The 23,582-nt window shown below is 39.7% G+C and overlaps 2 protein-coding genes across 4 annotated transcripts in view; one reads left to right on the top strand and one right to left on the bottom strand.

Annotated features, from left to right (window-relative positions):
* The window catches only part of nkain4 (sodium/potassium transporting ATPase interacting 4), a 40,421-nt gene extending 29,515 nt beyond the window's left edge, over positions 1-10,906 (bottom strand). For both annotated transcript variants that reach the window (XM_033969455.2, XM_033969454.2), the window contains exon 1: positions 10,647-10,906. In XM_033969455.2, coding sequence (XP_033825346.1) covers positions 10,647-10,700 — 54 coding nt within the window. In that variant the 5' untranslated portion in view covers positions 10,701-10,906. The remainder of the gene's footprint in view (positions 1-10,646) is intronic.
* Positions 10,907-14,739: 3,833 nt separating this feature from the next.
* Positions 14,740-23,582, top strand: part of LOC117373425 (uncharacterized) — a 35,539-nt gene continuing 26,696 nt past the window's right edge. Inside the window, exon 1 of one of the 2 annotated variants that reach the window (XM_033969450.2) lies at positions 14,740-15,118. The gene's annotated coding sequence lies outside the window, so the exon portion shown is untranslated. The remainder of the gene's footprint in view (positions 15,119-23,582) is intronic. The other variant, XM_033969449.2, reaches the window with a different exon arrangement.

Here is a 23,582-nt window from a genome sequence, read left to right on the forward strand (position 1 = left end):
AAAAAGAGCTAGGAAAACCCCCCCACAATGAATTCAATTGTTTCTACTGAACGAAATTCAGCACAAATCTTCTACATCTCAAAATCTGTGTAAAATACTTTTACTTTTTACTCTTTAAGTACATTCTAAACGAGTACTAATACTTTTACGTAAGTCAGTACTTTCATGTGATGCTTTTACTTTTATTTGAGTACGTTTTGGTTTTTTTTGCCCTGGTATTTGTACTTTTACTTAAGCAACAAAATGGAGTACTTCTTCTACCACTGAATTGAAATAAACATGCATTAAAAATAATCATATATAGATTAGACAATGTGCATGTGGTTGATTAAGAATTTCACAACCGTTTGGTATCAATAATACTCAAACTGTGATCATAATAACCCAAAAATACATGCGGCATACCTAGACACAACCAGGCCAAATCTTTGCATTAAAGAAATAGCGGGGTAAATGTCCACAGCGGCATGTACACGCTGGCTATCCACTTACTGCAGCAGCTATCACGTTCGCTGCTAACTCGATAATCCTACGAGATGACAACAATCAATCAGGGCGAGATGGACACATGCGCGCCCTAACTACACAATTAGACAGCAATTCATAGGAAGCATCTTAGTGCAGAGAGTGGGGCACAATTTGATCAGAAAGATACCAATACTGTTCCAGGAAGAGCAGGCGGCTTGGTAACGCCCCATAAAAGCTGTATCACAAATGACTCCCTCTAGAGTGACGGGAGTGCTTAGTGAGAGAGGAAGTTAGCCGCACATGCACAACTTTAGGGTTAAGGTTTGATGGGACAATGTGAGACAGAAGTGCCAAAATATTATTTCACTCACTGTTGTCTGAAGTGAATGTGATGGGCCTGTTTGTAAATAAAGTCACCCGAAATTTGGCAACATAAAACTTGAGATGGGCAATATTATCAAATTAGCAATATTATTAAAATGAAATACAACTGAGACGTGTGGTGATTGGCCAAACTACCCCACTGCTTGGGTCTGACAGTGTGATCTCTGATCCTCTGTCCTCTTATTGTCACTTTGCCGTGAGCAATCTTGGGGTGACTGTGGATTCTGTGTTCAGACTGGACCAGCACATGCTCTGTCATACCATCCAGCTTCTTTCTAAGAGCTAAGGCTCCTTGCTAAAGTAAAGCCTTACCTTCCACAAGCAGATGTTGAAAAAGCAGTCCAAGCTTTTGTAACATTGCATCTGGATTGCAATTCTTAGAATGTGGAGCTGGACCAGATGAGAGCACATCATACCTGTGCTGTGCAAATGCATTGGCTCCTTATTTCATATAGGCCCTATTTATTTGAAGTAGTTACTGCAGCCTTATACTCCAGAGCCTTGATGTCAGCTGACTTCTGCTGGCTGTGCCTAAAGCCAAGCTCAAGACCAGAGGTGACAGAGCCTTTTCTGTGGCAGCGTCCAGACTAACAGCCTCCCTCGCAAATCTTTAACACAGTTTAAGACTAGACTGAAAACCCACCTCTCTCTCCCTGACATTTAACACCAGCTAGACAGGATATCTTGGTGTTTTTTTGTTCTTTCCCTATATTTTATGGTATTTGTACACTGTATTTGATTTTTGTTGACTTTTTATGGAAAACACTTTGGGCAGTTGAAGGTTGTTTTTTATGTATATAAAATTGTATTTAATTATCAAATTCAAATATCAAACAAAAAAACTGTGACAAAAAAGAAAAAAAATGCTAATTAAAAATAAAAATTGGACACACTTGTAAAAAAACAAACAAAACAGAGTTGTTGTTTTTTTTATACATATATAACTATGACCCACACAACTATCTTTGCAATTACGGCCATTTAGTTAAAGGACACAACTTGACAAACAGCAATTCAATTTCCTGTGAGCAGTTGAGAATCAACAGCATCAAAGGTGCAGTAAAAGCCCAGACGATGGGGAGGCACTGGTTATTATCATGTGTCTTATAGTTAGATCTATGCCATTCCTGTACTTTGTGTGCAAATTGTGCTATTCTACTACAAATTGTGCTACTTGCCTTTCCTGTGAGTAAGAAATCAGTAAATATCACTTTTGTAACAAGCTTTTCTATGTGTCAGTGTGATTACATTTGAGAGAGCTGATCAGAGAGGGCTGCAGGGCCGTGAGTAAGGCTGTTGTCATAGAGCTCTGACTCAGACAGAGGCGAAGCAGCGGGGGTCTGGACCACTGCCAGCATATGAGACAAACTCCTCACAACATTATGGCATTACATCTTCACTAACATCTCTTTGTACTGCTATCAAACAGGTTTAATTTTCTTTTATGTAGATGGAATGAAGATGAATGAGCACAGCACGTTGGGACACATCATTGACATCACCGGACAGAAACAGAGCTATGAAGAATGAAAGGCTGACATGTGTGGTGAGTGTTTTCATTAGAAATGAGAAGGTTTTCAGGCCAATCACCACATGCAAGGAATGTGTGTTTGTGTTTGGCAGGTGTTGTTGATAACAAAGAAATACATTATATCGCAGACATGAGTGGAATGGCTATTTAGAACCACAAAAGCAGCAAGAATTACATTTTATTAGCTCTCCAGTGAAGGCAAATTAAAATCACTTAAAAGCATTACGGAGCCCGTAATGCCACTTGTTGAAATAACACAGTGTGACCAAGTGTTTTAAGGTCTGGATAGGGACATAGCATGAATGTGTAGGTTTCTTCAAATTCTGTGAAACTTGACACTAAGTTATTTTCAACTGTTCACTCACCTGTTTCTTTCAAGTCACTAAGGGAATGAAATATACCTTTCCTTATTGAATACAGTAGGCCTACATACTGTGTATCAATACATTTTCTCCCAAAACTCTTTGAGCTTTAGTCCAACTGAATAAAACATTTTCTGTGTCATGAAAAAGGTTTTGCTTCCTGGATCACACATTGGCCCACCGGCTACCTGCTGAGAACAAGTGCCTCACACTCTTCACTATCTTTCTGTTATTTACATACAAAACTATCAACTTGATGTGGATTAAGCGCAATGACCGACGGGAGTGAATAGTTTGGCACATCATCACACAGAGTAGCTCAATAGCTAAAGGGAATGCTTAAATGTCACTAAAAGTCAGAAGAAAAGATAAGTTGTGAGTCAGGCGCTGGCTATTTCCTAAGTGTCCTTGTGTGCTTTGCCTCGACATGTCTCCTCTCCCCTGCAGCCTCCTCTCTCCCCTCCAATCCTATTTTCACCTTTCGCCTGGCTGGAGTCATTATACTGTGGTTTAGGCCTGTGTAACTAATGGTGGTGCTGAGCAGTGGTGTGTGGGGCTGTATACATGGGGAGTTGGATGGATGGATAGCCCTTGGTGCTGGCTGGTCTGGCCAAGCAAAGACAGAGATTAAAGGGCAGGGAGCCTTCAAAAGTCACTCTCTTCTGTGTTTGAAATGTGGTCGCCATGGTTGAACCATGGCTGGGCACCGGGACTACAGAAGGTTTAGCCAGAAGGGGGCACTGATATGTCTGTGATATGACACAATAAAAGATGTTGACTGCCTCTAAGCAAACATGACAATCTTGATAAAAAAAAAACAAAAAAAAAAAAACAGTTTGAAAGCAGAGAGTGTGCAAATACTGGAAAGAGAACTTGATCAGGTCCTATAAAGATGTGGAGTTCTGATGGGAGCAATTGACAGGCAGATCAATCAATCAGTGAAATGCTCATTTGGATCAAAACATGGCAGCTGATGAGTAAAAAAAAGTGTGAAAATAAAAAAACTGACTGAACAAAGCTCTGTTACTCTGAATTAAACAAAGTTCCAGACTCTATAAGAAACCAGTTCTCTAGGCAGACGCAACAAAATACAACAAAATCCTTCATGCCATAATGCACGTCGCTACATAACACATAGTATCAGAATATATAGCCTAACGTGGGCATTTTATTCTGGTTAGTTTTGCAGTGACAGGGAACACAATCATCACCAGCTGTTGGCAGTTTGTACCCTCCAGCTCTCACGCCCCTAACTGAGTCAATAATGCAGCTATTTTCATCATAACACCATCTCTCTTTTGCTTCTCCCAGTCAGCTTAGCACCCCGCTGTCCCATCCTTTTACCACTAAAACAGAATTAGACCAGAAAATACCAGTGACACTATCGGCCAATCACAGAATACTTGAGATGATTTCGAAGATTGGAGAAGATTAAGCAAGATGAACACGCTTCACAGCCCTTCAAATTCAACGAAACGACCGCTCTGTAGCCAGTGGATTGGAACGAGAGGAACAGTTTAGCATATACTTTCAGTTTTCGCTGCATTATGGCCTATGCAGTGTCATTGAGGTGGAACACACACAGCCAAATGGAGAGGAGAGAGGGCCTATGCCAAATGAGCAGCCCAAAGACTTCACTATAACCACGTGATTAATGGTCCGCTAAATTGAAGACATTAAAATGGCGCAGGGTTGCAAAGAGGCCTCCCGGGACAAAGAGGGTGTTATTACCTATACCAATATGCAGACGGCTCAGGCTATCCAAATCAGGTCCACTGCTCTGTTCCTAAGTGCCAAATCTCCAAAGTCACAGAAGATTTCAGATTTTTCAACTCCAATGACAACCTGTAATTTACCATTTTGGGCGGGTCATTTCTGTGGTGAAGTTAAAGACTATATAAAGTATAGGTTGGTCTATGTTTAGACAGAGAGTTGCCCAAGAGCAGGATGTGTACCATAAAAAGCTGTAGGTTCCGAGTGAGTCCTATCTGTTTTTGAGCAAAGGGACTGATACAATAACCAAGGAAATATCTCGTCAGACATGGCCCTAGCAAGCGACCAACATCTTGATTGTTTTGAAGAACAAACACAATCAAATCGAAATCGCAATTTGAACAGATGCAATTAGTAAATCACAACGGTTGCATTTTTAAGTAACGTAATTTCTGCAGCAAACAACAAAATATCCACACTTATTCTGCATAAAAACTGCTAACCCTGTAGTTTAGCTCTGTATAAACATGTTCTGAAATACATATGTTTTTTGTCATTGTTTGCCAGTTATTTCTTTTAGTGGAGATGTTTAAAAAGTGAGCATTGAACAGCTTTTTTGTGTGATTTTTTTTTTTTTTTTTTATCATGTTGCAGATATACAAGTTACAGTTTGATTATATTTTTTATCTTCTTTTTAAACCCCACACCTCCCACCTGTTTCCTCAAGATTCTCTGTTGATGAGCATAAACAAAGGAGAAAGAAGATAAAAACTGCTAACTGCAAATCTATTCCTTATCATAACACTTAACTGCTCTTATTCTAAAGGTAAAAGTTTCTATATTAACCCCGCACACAGGAAGACATAAGGAGGATATTGCAAGTATAAAAAGGGATATGGGCAGACCTCTCAGGGGTCAACCCGTAATTGGTCCGAGGTGAAGGGGTCAACCATCCCCACCCCCCTCCAGCGTTTATTTCCCTGTCTACATCTCCCTGGATCTCATTGCCATGCTGATAAATCTGATCAATAATTTAGATATATTCAAACCACTGCATCCCAGTAGGGGAATAAATGGGTTCTAGACAGCACAGGGGAGCGAAATAAAACAGTAAAGATAACACAGGCCTTTGTAGTGAGCCCACAAAGGATACAAGAAAGAGGCGGGGCTTAAGCATTCATTATACATTCAACCCATGCGTCTCTTCCCTCTACATCCAGGTTGTGTTCGCTCCAAGGTGCACTAATGATATGCCGAGGGGAGCTGCAAAAGTCGACAGTAAGAAAGAGATTTTATTATTCAGTCAGTCTCAAAGCTACAACAAAATGGTTTTCTGCTTAAGCTCATAGATATTTGACAAAAACATGGAAATTATAGATGTACATGATAATATTTGGGATTTATGAAAAAAAGTCAAGATTGAAATTTCACACATGACTAGGGCTGGATACGATAACATTTTGGAAAATAATATTTCTCTCTTGATGCCTGGAGGATATTCCTGAAAGGTGCATAGAAGTACCAGCAAAAAGAAAAACAGGTGTTTTTACAGCTTCCAATTTGGTCAAAGAATTAAGCTGCAGTGCAGCAAAGCAACCTGGTTCAAACAAAGTCCAAGTTGAAAGGACTAAATAACCAAAAGGACTGCTACACTAATAAAGAACATAACCAAGATAAAAAGAAGCCAGTAACAAAATAAGACTGTGATAACTAGAGGAATAAATATAAATCCTATATATTTATTTTATTTTTTAATGAAGAATATCTTAAAAGATTGCAGTAGCTTGGTGGTGACATTGCTGTTATCACAAAACAATACAACTGCAATAGCTCTTTTTGAAAATCAGTTATAAAGATTAGTCTTGCTGTGCAGTTTTTCTGTTGTAGATGAGCCATTGTTGAGTTACAGCAGCAATCAACAGTGACTGGGTCAGGACCACAATCAGGACTGAGCACAGGAGGTCATGTGACTCAGACACACACACATACAGACACCCCCCCCCCCCCCCCCCCCACACACACACACACACACACTGCTGTAATTATTCACCTTCACAGCCTTCAATGGAGAGGAAAATAGCCCAAAGACAATAGATGACAAGGTTAGGAACTTCAATTTTCACCCAGAAGCAAGGTGTTTTCCTAAATGAAACACATTATCTCCCCTGCTCCATCCTTCAAAATATAATTTGTACTAATGATATACTTGTTTAGTTATAGTAATATTTCAACAGCAATGTATATTTATGTGATATAAAAGATGATGGCAACTACTAAAACAATACAAAAGCCATTCAAAACAAGGTATTCTAAAGAAACACAACTTCTAGAAATACTGATGATTACTTATTCTAGAGCATATGTCCAAAAAAATGAAACAAGTTGTGCATTATGTCTGTAGTGAAACATACTCTTTGTGTGTGAAAGGTCCAGAGAGGCTTGGCAGGGCCTTAATAGCAGCTGCAGCCCCACAGAGCCAGACATGAAGGCAGTCAAATGTGGAGATAAAAGACCAGTTACCAACCACTGTCCTCCCTAAGGCCAATCTTCTCCATCACACTGGCACTGCCAAGGAAACACTTCATTATCATTGATCACAGAGACACGTTTAATAAGTTCAATCAATAGGAACAAAATGTAGGTGCTGAGACAATTTGAAATGAATGTCAAGGGGAACAATTGAAAAGCGTTCTATGGGGCTTTCAAAAACATACACAGTAATTTCAGCACTAAAACCTCGGCCACAAAAGACAGGATTTCACTCTTTCAACTATTACCCTTGTGCTGCAATTGCTCTAATGGACATGTACACTGAGTATGTACTGAAATCCTGGCAACAGCCTCTTCACAGCAAATATATACTGCATTCATTTGATGTGATGGAATACAGTTTGTGTTTTATATTCAAAGTTTAAAACAGTATAACCATATCTAGATTGTAGGCTTTGAAAGTGATTTAATCAATATGTAAAAGTGAAAAATGAAAATGACAGCAGGAGATATATCAAGTGTAATATCCCCAGTGTTTTATATGGGCTGATCCAAGTGCATGGTCATAAGTCATAACACAGTTTGTACTTTGTTGCTAAAACTTTCTTGGAAGCACTCCCAGTATACTCAAATTTGTATCAAGTATTTGGTACAAAGTTTGTGTTACATAAAAAGAAGGACTGAATATTATAATGTTTGCCTACTGATACAAAGGTAGGAGGTTTGAATCCCACTCTCAGCATAAACATCATCGGTTGAGCAGTCAAATCCACTGACCCACAGGATGACGGTGTGTTTCCAGCTGTCGTTGTGTCCTTGAGCAAGTCACTTAACCCACCCCCAGTGTCTGCATACACTAGTGTATGAATGTGTGTGTGAATGGGTGTTTCCTTGTGGTTAAAGCGCTTTGAGTGACCTAAAGGTGGAAAAGCACTATATAAAAATGTGACAATTTACCACTGAGTATAACAAAATCGACTAAAATGTATAATTTCATCATATTTTCTAGCTCTTCATTCATAACCAATCCCAAGTATGTCAATAAACACCTCACTGGGGGGTTAATTTACAGGCACCACCTCAAACCAAAAACGCCTCAATGATTTTTCTGTATACAACAAATAATCAAACAGGCAGAGTAAGGCTTGGATCCAAGATTTGCTCATTGTCTGGTAGCTGATTGAGATTCTGTCATCCATCCAACTCCACTGTCTGGAATAGTTAGGCTACAAAGGCGAGCAATAACCAAGGCATCTCAATCAATAGGGGCTCATTACGGGCTGCCTTGTGTCCCAGAGAGATGCGCCCCATGCACCGCTAAGGCCTGTTGATGAGGAAAACACACCACAATTCAATTAGACGATGGCCGAGATGCCAAAAGACGTTTGATCAAAGCACTCTGTCTGGATAATTAGCGGTTCACAGGGGTTATTTTTACATCTGAGCAGCGAGGCATGTTGTTTTGTTAATGGTAGTTTTACCCTGTAATGGACCAGGGGAATAGCTGGGCTCATTGGCGATGCATAGGTTTCGGTCAGAGGATGGAGAGCACGGTCTCTTATGTCTGGTGCGAAGGGCAACATGTATATTCATATGGACACAGACAAACACCTGCACAGCGACACATACCCCCATGACCTTTGGAGAGGTGAGACAGCATAGGTCTAGCCCCTTATGTGGGTTAAGTTGGGGAGAGGAAATGTCAGATCGCACAGATATAGTACCTCAGGGAGAACTAATGCAGTTTCTAGGAGTCTTCTGGGACTCTATAGGCAGCCCACTGACAGCTTAATAAAGCCTTTAACAAATGGCGGACCTCTTTCTCTCTAATGAGGCAAAAAGGTATGAGGACTTTGAAGGGAAAACAGGTGTGACCCTCAAGGTGAGTTCACTTCCTACTCACATAAACGGCCCTAAATACACTACATATTGCAACTGACATGTAAGCTTGTATTTTTATTGCTAAAACTTCCTTCTGACAGACATATTCACTCAGAATATGTGTTTTTTTCATGTTTGGGGGACATTACATTGACTTACATTCATTTCCTGGAGTCTGATCCTAACCTTAACAATAGCTTACAAATTGCTTAACCTTGTAACTTAAACCTTAACCTATTTTGACCCATATCTTACCCACCCATATTGATTTAATAATAAAGGATTTACATCATGAGAACCGGAATCTTGTCCCCCTAAGAGAGGCAGGTCCTTATGAATTGAGTCTCCATAATGTAAAAAAAATACATGTCCACCTTAAATTACATTAACCTTGCTATGTCTAAAAGAACATCCAAATATTGACTGTAAGCCCACATGTCTCACTGCATTAACTTAAATGCAGGCAATCCTCCTTCACTAGTCACTATTATAATTACAAATAGCAGAGATGGGTTTCTTAGCCTAGAGGCAGTAAACAGTTTGATTGACAAAAATCTTAGATGATCCTTTCATTAAATACGGCTTGCAACATAATGAAAACCGCTGGTTTAAATGAAGAAGATGGAATTCATATCGCTCTGCTTGTGTGCCTTTAAGTATCTCCTATGTCATCACAACTCTCCATACAACTCATGCATTATAAAAAAACCTGTGCACGTTTTATTAACTTCTTTGTGTTGGGGTAGATTTTACGGCCCCTCCGAGCTGTTGGAAGTGGCATTTACTTGCAGGGCTTCTTCTGTGAGCAAGCTCAGTTTTAATACCACCATAAATAACATTGTCACACCCTGTCAAGTAAACTCTACTCAGGGGTAGTGACAGAGGCAAGCTGGCCTGTGCAGTCAATGGGAAGCCTAATGCAACACAGCAAAGCTACTATCTACTTAAATGTCACAGTCGACACACACCACTGATTTTAGGTTTAAGACCGGCCAACAAGTGTAGCTTCCTCTGTGGCATTCAAACACTCCCAGTTAAGTGTATCATAAAATGAAGTCATTATTGGTGTGATTAAGAGCAGCTTACATCAATAACAACCATCATAACCAAACTGTGGTATAACAAAAAGCATTATGAACATCTTTAAAAGGGAATGGTTTCAAATTTGTGATGCATCAAGGGCACAGTGTCCCAAAACTGTCTGTCATTCCGACTGCATACAGACTAATAAGTGATTATTCTTCCATATTAAAGACGCATCAGACTTTGAAATGCTACAAGTTGGTTGAAAAGGCGGAAAATGCAATTCCAAAGCAACAAAGCAGTTAGTGAATATGAATATAGACACTTTGCCATCTCATATTAAAACATAACTGTTGAATAGCGCTTTTCAAATTACCCACAGATGCCTAACATAAGGAGGCAAAGATAGTCTAGACAATCAGAACATAAAGAAAAAAGATAAAGATATGAACTTTGATTCAACACAGGCTTACAGAAAACTGTGAAAAGCCCTGCATGACATTTAAAAGATAAATAATAGGTCTACAGTCTGTAATCATAATATTACCCTAAATAAAACTCAAATCCAAGTCACCTTTGATGTGTCAGCCCATAACACAGCAAAGCACAGCAGGTTTAATCTCAAACAGTGATTTTAATTCACAATAAACCAAATAAAAGAACAGTAGCCTATAATACACACCTTATAGAACAGGCTTAAGAGTCGCTGAAAGATTTAAGCAATGCAAACAAAAAGAATCCTGGATAACTTTTACAGTGTTATAAATGTTGTTGCATTGCCATGGGCTACTCACCAGTTGTAAAGTGCAGATGAAGATGAGAGTGCACCGTCCGCTACAGCAGCCCATTGTGAACCAAAACAACGTGCTTTTCTTACTTTAGGAAGGTTTACGCTTTGGACCTCTTGCTTTGTTGACCCAACTTAGGCTTGGTCCAGGTTCACAGACTGTAGTCCCATTCTCTGTGCTTTTTTTGTCTGCTGTTTTGTGTGTCAAGAGATCCGCGGCACCGTCTGCTCCACGCACCCGGGCGCACTTGAGGTGACTGGCTGACTGGGATGGTGCTGGAGCCGGTGAGTAAAAAGGAGGGTGTGTGTTTGTGTGTGTATGCGTGTGTGTGTAGGGGTGTGTGTGTGTGTGTGTGTGGTGGGTGGGGGGTGGCCCTTCTGAGGCTGGGATAGAGGAAAAAACGTCATCCAGCGTCCACATGCTGTCTGTGTTTGTTGAACCATGACTAGAATGACACGTGACAAGAGACAACAATTAAAGTGAGAACGTTAAAACAAAGGCAATTTATTACCATGGCAATATATGAGGAAGCACGTGGGGATACCTAAGAAAAACACATAGTCAAGAATCATGTTTAGGCTTAAATTGTTGTTTTTTTGTGCATGAAAGCGTATCATTTATCTGCTTACATAGGAATATATAAATGAAAACCTAATTTGAGTTAGTATATAGGAAAGAGAAAGCTCCTTCACTCATTACAGAACTAAACAGCGCCATCTGCTGGTAAAATGAAGCAAACGCCCTCCTCCTCTAAATTCAATTATAAACAGTTTGCCTACAATTAACATAAAATACTGTATTTAGCTTCATTTCAATTCAGATATGTTTTAACCACATTTATTTGATATCTGAAGTATCAACGTAGCCATAATTAGATTGTACGCCTGGTATTACCTTTGGCTACAACACATGAGTCACCCCAGTTTAATCTTCTCCTTTCACTTATCTGTTGTTGCTAATTGAGTCTGTTATTCTGCAATGCAGTCTAGGCAGGGTAATGGGGTTTTCCCTATTAACGGGCTTAATAAATCTTTCAGGCATCTACAGGCTGAGAGGAGAGAGACTTCAGATCTCATTTCATCACCATATACTCCACACGGCTAAGAGACACTGTTATCTCCTGACTACTCCTCCAAACCATGAACCCACCTGAGACTGGGTGGCTCCTCCCCCTGTTCCAAAAATAACCTCCGGGTGTACAGGGCCCCAGGCTGACATGCAAACAGGGCACTTTTCAGGAAGGCCAAGTCAGTGTATTATTGTGTTGTGCGTTTGTAGGCTAATTAAACCTCTGCTCATGAACCTAATCTGTATCGTAGTCTATGGGATAAGGCAACACTTTGGCTTTTAATGCTGATATGATAATAAAGGCACACAGTGAACCTAGATTTGTGACACGTTATTGACTTTTGCTTTAACTATTTTACTTGCCACTATATAACAACTAACTTCAGTTACTCTGTTTAAAAACAAAAAAACTAAAGTTCCACATAATTAGTGGTTTGTGGTTTTGAAATACCAAAATTCATGTTATTTTAAACTGTGGCCTGTCTAAATAACTCAGACCATAGTAGGCTATAAATACTAACACATAAATCAGATGTTTCTTTTTTGTCTCCATGGAGATGTTATTGCTTTCCCCAGAATGTTCCATAGTGTGGCATTAAACTTATCTAGACAAGCAAGCAAAACCCCTAGGTCAAGTGCATGTTTTTCAAGTAATCTACTGCGTTTCATCTGGTCTTCTGATCATTTATTTTAATAGATTTTTTTTTTTTAGACAAAGGTTTAGTTTGTTTCAATATCTTTGACTTTTGACTGCTCACCAGCAGTCTTCCTCAGAGTGATGTTGCTGTGACCTGTCCAGTCAGCTGATTTAAACAGGTTATGGCATTATCTTCCTACTTTCTAACAGAAAAAAGAGTATTACCATTGTAACATTAGTGTACATTAGGGGGAGAGAGAAAGTGCAGAGGGCAATGAAAAAACACAATATAAACACAAAGTAAAACCGTACAGAGAGGGCTTTCAGTACACGGAAAAAGGAACATAGAACAAAATGTGAGAAGGAAACTGGGAAGGTAAATGAAATGTGTACATGTGCCCACTGGACTTTACATCAGGACGAGGGGGGCATTTTACTCTCACACACCTGAGATACTGTCCTGAAGAAGTCGGATGGCAGATAGTCCTGCCTCTACCGGTAGAAGACAGCAACACAAACTTAAAATCAGCTGAACAGACACGTTACAGCAACTTCACATGACCTTTCTGAGGAAGACCACTAATAAGCTGTCAAAACTGTCAAGTCTGAAAACAAACTAATCTTGCTCTGAAAAAAGAATCTTTTAAAATTTATTATTTTCACTGACTGCTGATTAATAACTGTAAATACATAAATACATGATACGTTTAATGCCATACTGTGGAACTTTTTAGCAACGTAATATCAAGTGCTTGAGACAAGCCAGTGGCTAACATTCCACCATAAAAGTTATAGTGCAGCTTTAAGAATATACTGGTGAATTCAAACTACTTTTATGATCAAAATCTTAAGGCCAAGTCAAAATGAGCTTCATACTGTAAAAGCAGAGACAAGAGTATGGAGACAAAGAGAAAACTAGTTTTTAGTTTAGTTTTTGAGCTTATAGGAATGAACTCCAAAAGTAAATTTTGAACCTGAAAATTCAAACATTTGTATCTTTTCTGGAGCCATAAGACTTTGATCACGACTGCACGAGACAGGACACTTATCACATTTAGAGGCCTTGAACTGTAAGTTGTACCATAAATAGACTATAGCCCAAAGTGTCTGGATCAGCTCAGCACTTGCACATGAAGTCCTTATTCACAGCTGCATTTGTAATGAGAACATGTTTTTGAGCATGTGCTGTAAAATGGTGTGGGTGGGTGGTGCGGAACAGAGGCTGAAAAGAGGTCACTATTAAACTTGTGTTCACAGAATTGAAGGGGTACACTGTGCATCCCATTTTGCCCAAAAGTCCTTAAAGAGCGTCTGATTGTGCATGTGGGCCGTGAACAGTCTTCTGACAGTGTGTCCGGGGGCTTGGGGGCGCTGTTCTGCCTCCGACACTAATGTGAAGTGACAGGGCAGCAGTGCGCTTTGCTGTGGGACCTGCTTTGTGGAGAGACGACTTAAGAGTCTGCAGCCTCACAGTGGACAACAATAGCACCAATAGGACTCTGCCTTACCCCCTTTCAAAAAGTCTTAGTCCCTTTTTAGGAGGTAGTCTTTTGGTTTGACAATACATGCACTGACCCCTGAACCGGATTTTGGTGCTTAAAAGTCACCATGGAGATTCATTTATATTCCATTGGACTATTTTAAAGGAGCATGATAATATAAAATAATATAAGAGAAACACAGAGCATGTTCATAGGTTTTAATTTATGGACATAGAGTTGGCTCCATTTGAAACCTCCAGCACTGACTTGGAGTTGCTGCCTTTATTTAGGCCTTGCTCATAAAAGTTTAAGGATCATGCACGTGCCTTCAGCTCCACGCTTATCTGCATTTCTACAAGTATTTTGAAAGAATCATATCAAAGAAAATCAAACACATCTGTAAAATCTATAGTCGTAAACGATGTATTATTCACTACTTATTGTTTAAGAAATTCAGAACTGTATTTCTCCCTGGATAATTTGAAGTTGTATAATAATCTACCGCTAGAGGGCGATGTTCTGTCAGGTCGATTTAAATTCAATTGAATGGACTGCTTTTACAAATGCATAAAGTGAGACACTGTCAGTGCAGATGATGGGAAAAGGCATAATTCTTTCAAAATAAAATACATTGACTTATATGTACTCAGTATTTTAAAATGAGCATACAGCACTGAGAGTGGCTGGCTCATTTTCTATAGGTTTTGATAAAAAAAGGATGATGAGGTCATAGTTTACGTTCACTGTTTTTATAGCATTGCTTAGTCTATATTCCTCACTCATCGAAGCCGTTTTTTACAAGACAGGTATATTCATGAAATCATTATCAAAAAGCCTTTTTGGTGCGCTATTCTTAATAATTCAACTTGTCACCGGAAATGCATGTTATTGCCCTCTGCTTATTGACACTTCTGTAGTCACATGGTTCAGTCTAAGCAGGCGCTGATGGCATTGGAGCCAGTTGAGAAAGGCGAGAGGCGAGCCCCTCGGAGAGCGCGTCAGCATCGCCTCAAATAGAAATCTGCCGCTTCCACTTGTGCTCTCAACCAGCGACACGGACCGCTGCAGCCCCAATACAACCAGCACAATCCCAGCTCCAATCGACACGACATGCAGCTGCGCCCACATGTGATGCCAAGCGAGAGGGGCGAGGGGAGGCTGTGAGGAGACCGGAGACCGACGCTCTGCAAAGAATGATAGAGTGGACCAAGGAGACGCACTGTCCCAGGAGAACTCATCCTAAGAGCTGGCCGTGATAAGACAGTGATGCTCCTCTAACGCACTGGGAGCTGGTGAGTATCCTGCACCCATTACACTCACGCAGGCAGCGTAGCTCCCAAAATTCCCGCCCTCTTTATGGCTTCAAGTCGATCCCACCTGTCTGATCAATCATTCATAGGTTGCATAGTAGGCAATAGCCCTGAGTGCAGAGTGGCATAAAGGGTCAATGATGTATGGAAGTTGGCATGCACCACCAATAGCGTCAGTTGTACCGCAATTTTGTAACGTGCAGCAGATTCACAGGGTGCATTGGGTGATCTTAGGGTCGATCGTGTTTCTTTTGAAGTTTTGATTAGAATGGACATGTGTTGCTCGCTGTGGACACGGAGCCTAATTAATATCGCTTTTGTGGAGGGCTGCCTATCACACACGCATTATATCGTTATAATCCACTGATCGCCTGGAGGGCGTGGGTTGCTGTATGTGATAAGGGAAAGGAACCAGTCCTACTTTCGCAGCGGGCCTGATTAATTATGGACTCAGAGCTGATGAACTGTTTGGCATAGGCTTCACGAGAGGAGAGGCATGTGGAAATGTGCTCTTATCAGCGAGATGTTCGCTCATCCTGGAGATGAAGGGAAGCTCCTCTTCTGCAATGATTTGTGAAATGGGAAAAAGATGGCAGCAGGCAGGATTTCGCACCTGTAATAATCCACGTGACGCACTGGCCGTGGTGCTGCAGGTGTGGGTGGAGGTGAGAGTGTGCATAGTGCATGGGGTTAGCAGAAGCGTGCTCAGTGCATGTCGATGAATGAAATCCTCCTTACTATGCAGCCAGGGTACCCACCTATGAAGTGCGTGTGTGCGTGTACTTCACCTCGTTAAACTCATTGTGTTGACTTTAGCAGGAGGGTCACCCCTGACGCTGGAGAGGGTGGATATTGGTGAGTGATGCCCAGACTCTTCTTATGACAATATTTTAGACATTTTTAAATGACCACCCATAATTCAGCTCCAACTCCTAACCATCAAAACTATTCACTTAGTCAGTCTTTTAAGTCTCACCTTTTGAAACATACACTTGCTCATTAATTTGAGTTTAGTAACTTCACTTGGGGTTTGTTAACATAGAGGGCCAGGTTTAACATGAAGAGTGTAGGCCTATAGAAGTAATGTAGTTATTATAGTGATATTAATTGGAGACAATGTGCTTTTATGTACTAGATATGTTGTGACTTTGATTAGTATTTGCAAATTAGCCTTAGTCGTATGTGAATCTCTTTGTTGAATCTGTCTTAAACAATAATAATTAACTTATAAATAATTTTTCTTATGTTACAGAATGGATGCTAGGCCTTTATGATCAGTGCCTTCCCACGCACACTCACACACTCACACACTTACACACTGGTCCCTCCTTTCCTGGTTGCTTTACTGTACTCCTCCCTCTGCCTCTCACATTTCTCCCAGGGCGCTCACAATTGTCGCCATGTATATGTATTAAACATCAGCCATGTCGATCTATGGGCTTGGGGCGGGGCGCTGGCAGCCTGTGTCAGCCTTTGGGAGGTGACAGAACAGTCAGATGGCTCCCACAGGCCACAGAACAATTCCTGCCGCTGATGCACCCAAGGCGACAGGACTGGGGCGCTTCTCTCCCCCACCCCTGTGCTCCCATCCACCGGTCTCAGCCATCACATCCCTGCATGTCATGTGCAGCTTATACACAGTAGTCTGCAGATAATGTCTTCACTCAGTTATTATGAGAGAAATTTGTCAAGAGCAGTGTCTGGTATGAAAGTTATGAACATTGTTTATGCTTGTATTAGTCTTAGTTATGGAGGCATTCATGTGGTTTGCAGAAATAATTGCGTTGGGGCAACAGTGGCTCAGGTTGGAGTTTCAGTCCCATTTCAGAGTAAATGTGATGTGTGAGTCAGAGGTACTTGCAGAGGCTGCTGTTCAAGATGGGCAGCCATGTTTCTATCAGTCAGCCCCGGGTCAGCTTTAGCTATATAAGTTACAATGAATGGTAAATATTGGTATACTGTATGCTTAGATGCCGTAATTGCAGTAGTAGATATCTCCACTGTTATATCCTTACTCACGCTTATGGTATATTTACGTACTTACTGACTTACTTACTTAGCAGTCGAATTGTCAAGTGCACACATTTCTGAAAGTCTTGACAGATGATTAATAAACTTGCACATTTGCACCTGGCCCCACTTCCTGCCCCTATTTGCAAATACATCAAACAGTGGATTTAAACACTGACACATTTTTTTTTATAAATGAGAAAATACAATGCTAATCTCGTAAACATAATAAAACAAGTAGAATAACTAAATATTAAGTTGCTTTATGTATATGTTTGGTAGTGTAGCTAGACACTAGATACTATATCCTTGTTGTTAGTGGAAGTGGTACAATTTATGCTCAGGTTCATCCATGACTGAAGGGCTTAGACTAGAGAAGCAAAAACTTGATTACACTATTTGTAAGTTATTGATTTGAGGTTGTAGATCAGAAGTGATATCACAGTATACATAAAGTGAACCTTGACTTTTTAAGACATAAGTTAGGTATGAAATGAACAAACACATCACACCAAAAGCTGACAACTCCTAACCATCGTGTAAAAGCAGATAAAATTGGAAATGCATTTCCTCTAAAAGAGCTATATATTGGATAGGAAGACTAAATGCAAACTCTCATTAGGTAAACACAGACAGAGTAATATACTGTCCGGATCTTATTGCTGTTTTATTACATGCCAGAAAAGCAGTGCAACCTCTGCTCCTGTTTATGAGGCACTCTCCTTAGCAGCCCATGCTCGCTCTTTACTTCTTCTCTACTTCTCCACTTATGATACGCACACTTTACGGTCTCCTATAACAGCTAGATACACTTTACCCCTGGTTATCAAAACAACTTTGCTACAAAATAGGTGCTTGTTTTTAAGTTAGTGGCATGCACATTAAATTCAACATTGTGAGCATTTTTAATTTGGGCCTTCTTGTGTCAAATATATGTTCTATATGATAAGAATCATTGTGTAACAAAAACAATTCAGAGTCCTGTGGAAGTTACTAACACTGTCACATACCATCAGTATAAGTTTATGTGGTGAGAATAACATTGTTTCATATTTTGGCAGTCAGGATCACACTCTTTCACCTGCTAAGTTATTTGTATTTGCTTGCAGTAGGACACGTTTTACCACTGAGCAGAATGCCTGGTGCTGTGGCTTTAAGGAAAGGGGAGGGTGTTGCATAACAACATCCACAGTGTTGATTTGGGCTCAGCATCAAACTAGGGACTGCTGCTGTTACAGGTGTGCTGCCTCTGTGCGGATAAGCTCTTGTGCACACCAAATGTACAATCACCTAGTGTGACCGGCTGCCTGGAGATTTGAAACCATGCAACATAAAAAAACAAATATGTAACATACAAGGCTATAGACCGGGGATGATGTAATGTACATGAACATATTCTGCGCTTTAATTAATCATTACATGGTGTATATCTATCTACTCAGCTTTTTATAGTGTAATAGCCAAACACATACTGATAAAATATTTATAGACTGTCCTATTTTCTTTAGTTTCAAACATGTAATAATGCATCAAATATTCAAATCTATGGATTATTTTAACTATGTACTAGATAAACTATCTGGGTTTAAAATGTCCTTATTTGCCAAAAAATGATCATTTATGGTAAACCTTAAAGCTTAGTCAGAGCCACAATTGCTGGCCACAGCATTCTACAAGTATAGGGGGGGGGGGGGGGGCTTTATTTTTTACAGTTATTATATATGTTTCAAGGCTGTAAAACCCCTCACCACACACTTTATACACTTTTCTGAGAAGTGCAATAACATTTTCTCACATTTCTCTCTTGTTTAAACACTCTCAAAGTTCAAACCTTCGTAGATTATATCCCACTTCCTCGATGGTCGCTTTAAATTTATTGTTCACGTGCCTCTGCTCCAGTGATATCCGCACAGAGAAACACATTTAAGTCCAAAGCGTTTCCGAAATTTGTCAGACCAGCCCTTGCTGGCATTAAATGGGCTTGGTACCGTGTGAAAAGTACTCGTCAATGGCCTGGGCTCCGCATCATCCTGCTCCTCACTGTCATGAAAGTCATCACTGTCAGCAAAGGTTTCAGCACTTCAGAGTCACACTGCGATTAAACATTTCTGTCATTTTGGCTGAACGCATTCTGTACTGTACAGAAGGTACAGCACGAAGGAGATTGATTAACAATGGTCTACAGTCCCTTAGCCAATCAGGACACAGAACACAATGCAAATTCATACACTTTAAAAAAAGCATGCAAAATTACAAAATGGCTGTGAAAGATGAACCGCATTATAGCAAGGGCTCACTGTATAGCAACTTGGGTCTTGTCATTGATAAAAATGACCAAGTTCAACATTTGCAAATTTACTTTTTGAGTATTACATTTGAAGTACTATGTAATTAATAGGAAAAAAAGTCTTTTTCCCCCCTATCTGGGAGTATTACATTGTTACATTCTAAAATCTAAAAACTATCGATAAGAATTCTCTTTTTTTGGACTTAAGAATACTGTATAAGGCCCCCCCCTTTATTTTGTTTCTCATGGAGTACAAAGCAGTGCACAAGCAAGTGAAGCCCTCTGTCCACACCGGTACAAGTGTAAAGTTTAACCAGATGATTAACTGCGCTAAATGTCATTTCCTGTTTGACATTAACAAGTGACTGTTTATCGATTCTTCTGTCTGACAGGTGTTACTGAGGCTGACCACAGTGTACAGGGACAACCAAATGTTCCTGGCCTTTAGATAGTTTCTTGATTAATTAGAAGAGCCAATTGCTGTTTCGCAGTTAAAGAAAGACCCTGCAACTGTACCATGCCAACGGCCCATATGGATTGCTGTTGATGACGGTTTAATTTTTGTCAACATGGCTACACAAAGCTGATGAACTAAACTTGTATGACTGCGTTAAAAAAGAAATTAAGTAAGTGTGGAACAGTGGGGGTATGTATCAGAGTTACGGGAAAAAAAGGAATTTTCAGAGCCATGGCACCTGAAATGCAGGTGAAAAAAGATTCAAACATAAATGAATCAGTCTAAATACAGCTTTGAATGAGCTAATGATGACCCATACAATATGGTTAAAAGTTCTCAAAAGTAGATTTTGCATAATATGTTTGTTTAAGACATGCAAACAAATATAGATGTGAGTGAGTGAGCTCAGTTTTATCCGGTTATAGATTGGTTGGTTGGCAAATAATTGTTTTATTGTTCCAATGTGAGATAAAGATGCTGAGGTTGAGGGGTAGATTCCCTGCCTGCCCACCTTTGTCATGAATGGGAGAAACAGTACAATGAAAGAGTCCATAGGTGGAGTCCATTTCCCTCAGGGCCGTGGCCAGGCCTGATCCTTTATTGATTGTTTTAGTAAGAGAATCCTCAGGCTTTTAGTGTTGCTGCTTAATCAGAGTGGCTTGTGGAAAAGCGAGAGATCACATCAGCCAAACTTCACTCCTGAGGCTTTGAAGAAGAGTCAAAACATCACCAAGACGACGGTAAACATCACATTAGTTTGTTCTCATGGTGTCACTTCATTGGCCTCTTTGTTAAATAAACGTGAGCCAAATTTTGTGTCAATATCAATAATCAGAAATATTGGCATGGTTCATCTCATCATCTCCTGCAAAGATTATGGAAATGTAATGGTATGACTGCGCCTCTGCTAGGATGGAAAAATATATGTACCTAAATAGAAATCAGATAAACTTGATTATTTGTTAACATAACTTCTCAGTCTATTTATATTGAACACATTCTACCATAAATATAAGCAGCAGCATTTGTCCATTGCCATACATTTTTGGCTTTGAACAATGAAATTATTGTCTTTACACTAAAACCTGTAAACTAACACATACAGCGCAGGTATGAGATGTTCCCACCCCTCTGGAGAGCTTGTAGCACCTGTCACCTCTGCACACGGTGGATCACACAATTTAATCTGCCACATTTTGTAGCAGAGCGCCAGTGCAGGGAGTCAAAGCTGTTGTGGTTTTTGCACATCTTTTTTCCACTATACAGTATGTCTATTTTAGTACTAAGTCGAGCGTCTTCAGAGGAGCTATTTTAGAAGGCTGCAAAACGTGTTGCGCGTGAAAGTGAAGTGACACAACTGGGGTTGGTGTCTGTCAGCAGCAGAGGTGGAGAGGATAACCATTGTTCCAAGTAAGAATTTGTTACTTCAAGATAATGTTACTCTCATAGATGTAAAAAGTATAATGGTCCATGCAACTTCTCAAATAAAATAACTGCTTGGACATAACATTTGGTTTATAACCTGATGTTAATGGGATTGTAATGTTAAATACAGAGAAATGAGAAAAGGTATGGTGCAAAAAACACAAATGGAGAAATATGTAATATTTGTCATTATAGATTTAAAGTGGGAAGTGTAACCAAAACGTTTACTCAAGTAAGAGTACACGATGTAACAGAAATAATAGTAAAGCTGTGGTGTCTGAAAGCGAATTCAGAGTTACATTCGTAGTCACGTAAGTACTTCTAAATATTTTTATGTAGGTCTCTGAAAGGCTGACTGTACCTGCACACTAAATTATAATAAATTATAACATGAACTGTGAAATACTGCTCACTTAAGTGAAAACCACTGTACCGTTTATGAAGAAGAGGATATTATACTATTATATCAATGTATTATTAACGTAATGTGTTAATACTTGTAATTCTTCAGGATTAATTGAGTATTGTGTATAAATTCACCTCCACATGAATGAAGGCTACAGTCACAGTGGGCCTCTGACTACTCCAACGCATTTTTTCTCCTTAATATAAACGTGCTTATAATCATGCTGCCATTCTCCAGCACTTCCGCACATGGCCCATCATCAGCATTTTGTTAATAGTATGATCTATTACATGACTGCCAGCTCCTTCTCAGAATCCATATGATGCTGTGTTACCAGCAGAGAGGCTTGTGCAACTGCAAATCCAAGTTCAAGTTTAATGTACAGATCGTTTCATATACCTCTGCTATAGAAGCATGTTGTCTGTCCCATTTTTAAACTTTTTTCCCCATTAATCCTTTGTTTGGTCTATATGTATTACTTTTTCAAATCCTAGCCATTTCAGGCGTGTTAGTGTCCATAAATCTGCCAAACACACAGTTTTATCTAGGGGTGGGCTATATGCTAAAAAAAATCACAATTTCAATTTCATCATGATTTATCTTTCATATTGTCTTCAACTAAACTAAAAATACTAATTAAAAATATCTGCTGTTTCTAAAGGTTTACTCTTCACTGTGATTGATTAAATCCACCTGTCACTCACTCAGAGCATGATCGAGGTTTAACAATATTAAGTGGCTGAGATGAGATCGTGATTAGATATTTTTCACAATATCGCCACAAACTGCAACAAACTTAGTTTTGAGTGAATATGTGTGTGAATGGGTGAGTGGTTCCTTGATGTAAAGTGCTTAACGGTGAAAAAGTACTATATAAAAATGTGACCGTTTATCATTTACATCCACTCCCAGTAGCCTGACACGTGTGCTGTGATTTTGGCTTTAGTCTGTGCTTACACTTGTTCAATGAAAGCCCTGCTGTGTCTGTCCCCTTCACTGTGTCGTGTGATCGATGTGGAGCTGGCACTGTCTGTGTGAATGCTGTCATAGACTCTCTGCTAACCAAATTAAATACAGCATGCTAACCCAATTAGCACAAACCCCAACTACATTAACCCTGGTCTCTCAGCCGGTCCTGAATATTTACCCAGCATGCACCACACACAAGGGCAGTGGGTCACACACAGGGAGGAATCACTCAGATCATTTAACTGCTTCCACAGTGAGAATCCCATCATCTGAAATATTAATACCATTTGATGTAATGTAATGTTTCTGATCTATTCAACATAGATTTTCAAAAAGGCAGACTTAAAGATAGAATGAACAAGAAGCACAGCACAGACAACTGCATTTTAGAGGCTCTGTCACAGCGGTTAAGCATCTGCATGTCTGAGTAATCTTCATTCTTCTGCATTCGAGCCATTTCTAAAAATTCCTGTTTTCACCTACATAGTTACATTTCCACTGCTCTGTACTTAAGTTTTTTGTTTCTGATAATTGTAATACACAGAGAGTACACATAGGGTCTAATTGGTCTTACTTCTAATTCATTATAATAAATAATTTAATACTTTCAAACCAACATTGATCACACATGACCAAATTCATAAAATGACAGATGGTGCAAGTTTCAACACTTAATATTCATATTCATACATTTTAATATATCGTAACCATGGCAACAGAAAATATAAATTGATGTAAGCTTACATATTAATTAATTATGAGTTTGAATCAAGGTTCTATTAGTTGTCATTGAATTTCAAAGAGCTGTAGTGAGGTTGTATTGACTTGTGTGGGCGTATAGTAAGTCAGCAGTTGCAGCTCCAGAGCGGAGGTGTGCAGTAGGTGGCCTTGA

This window comes from Periophthalmus magnuspinnatus, chromosome 7 (assembly GCF_009829125.3).
Source record: "Periophthalmus magnuspinnatus isolate fPerMag1 chromosome 7, fPerMag1.2.pri, whole genome shotgun sequence".
Taxonomy (NCBI): Eukaryota; Metazoa; Chordata; class Actinopteri; order Gobiiformes; family Gobiidae; genus Periophthalmus; species Periophthalmus magnuspinnatus.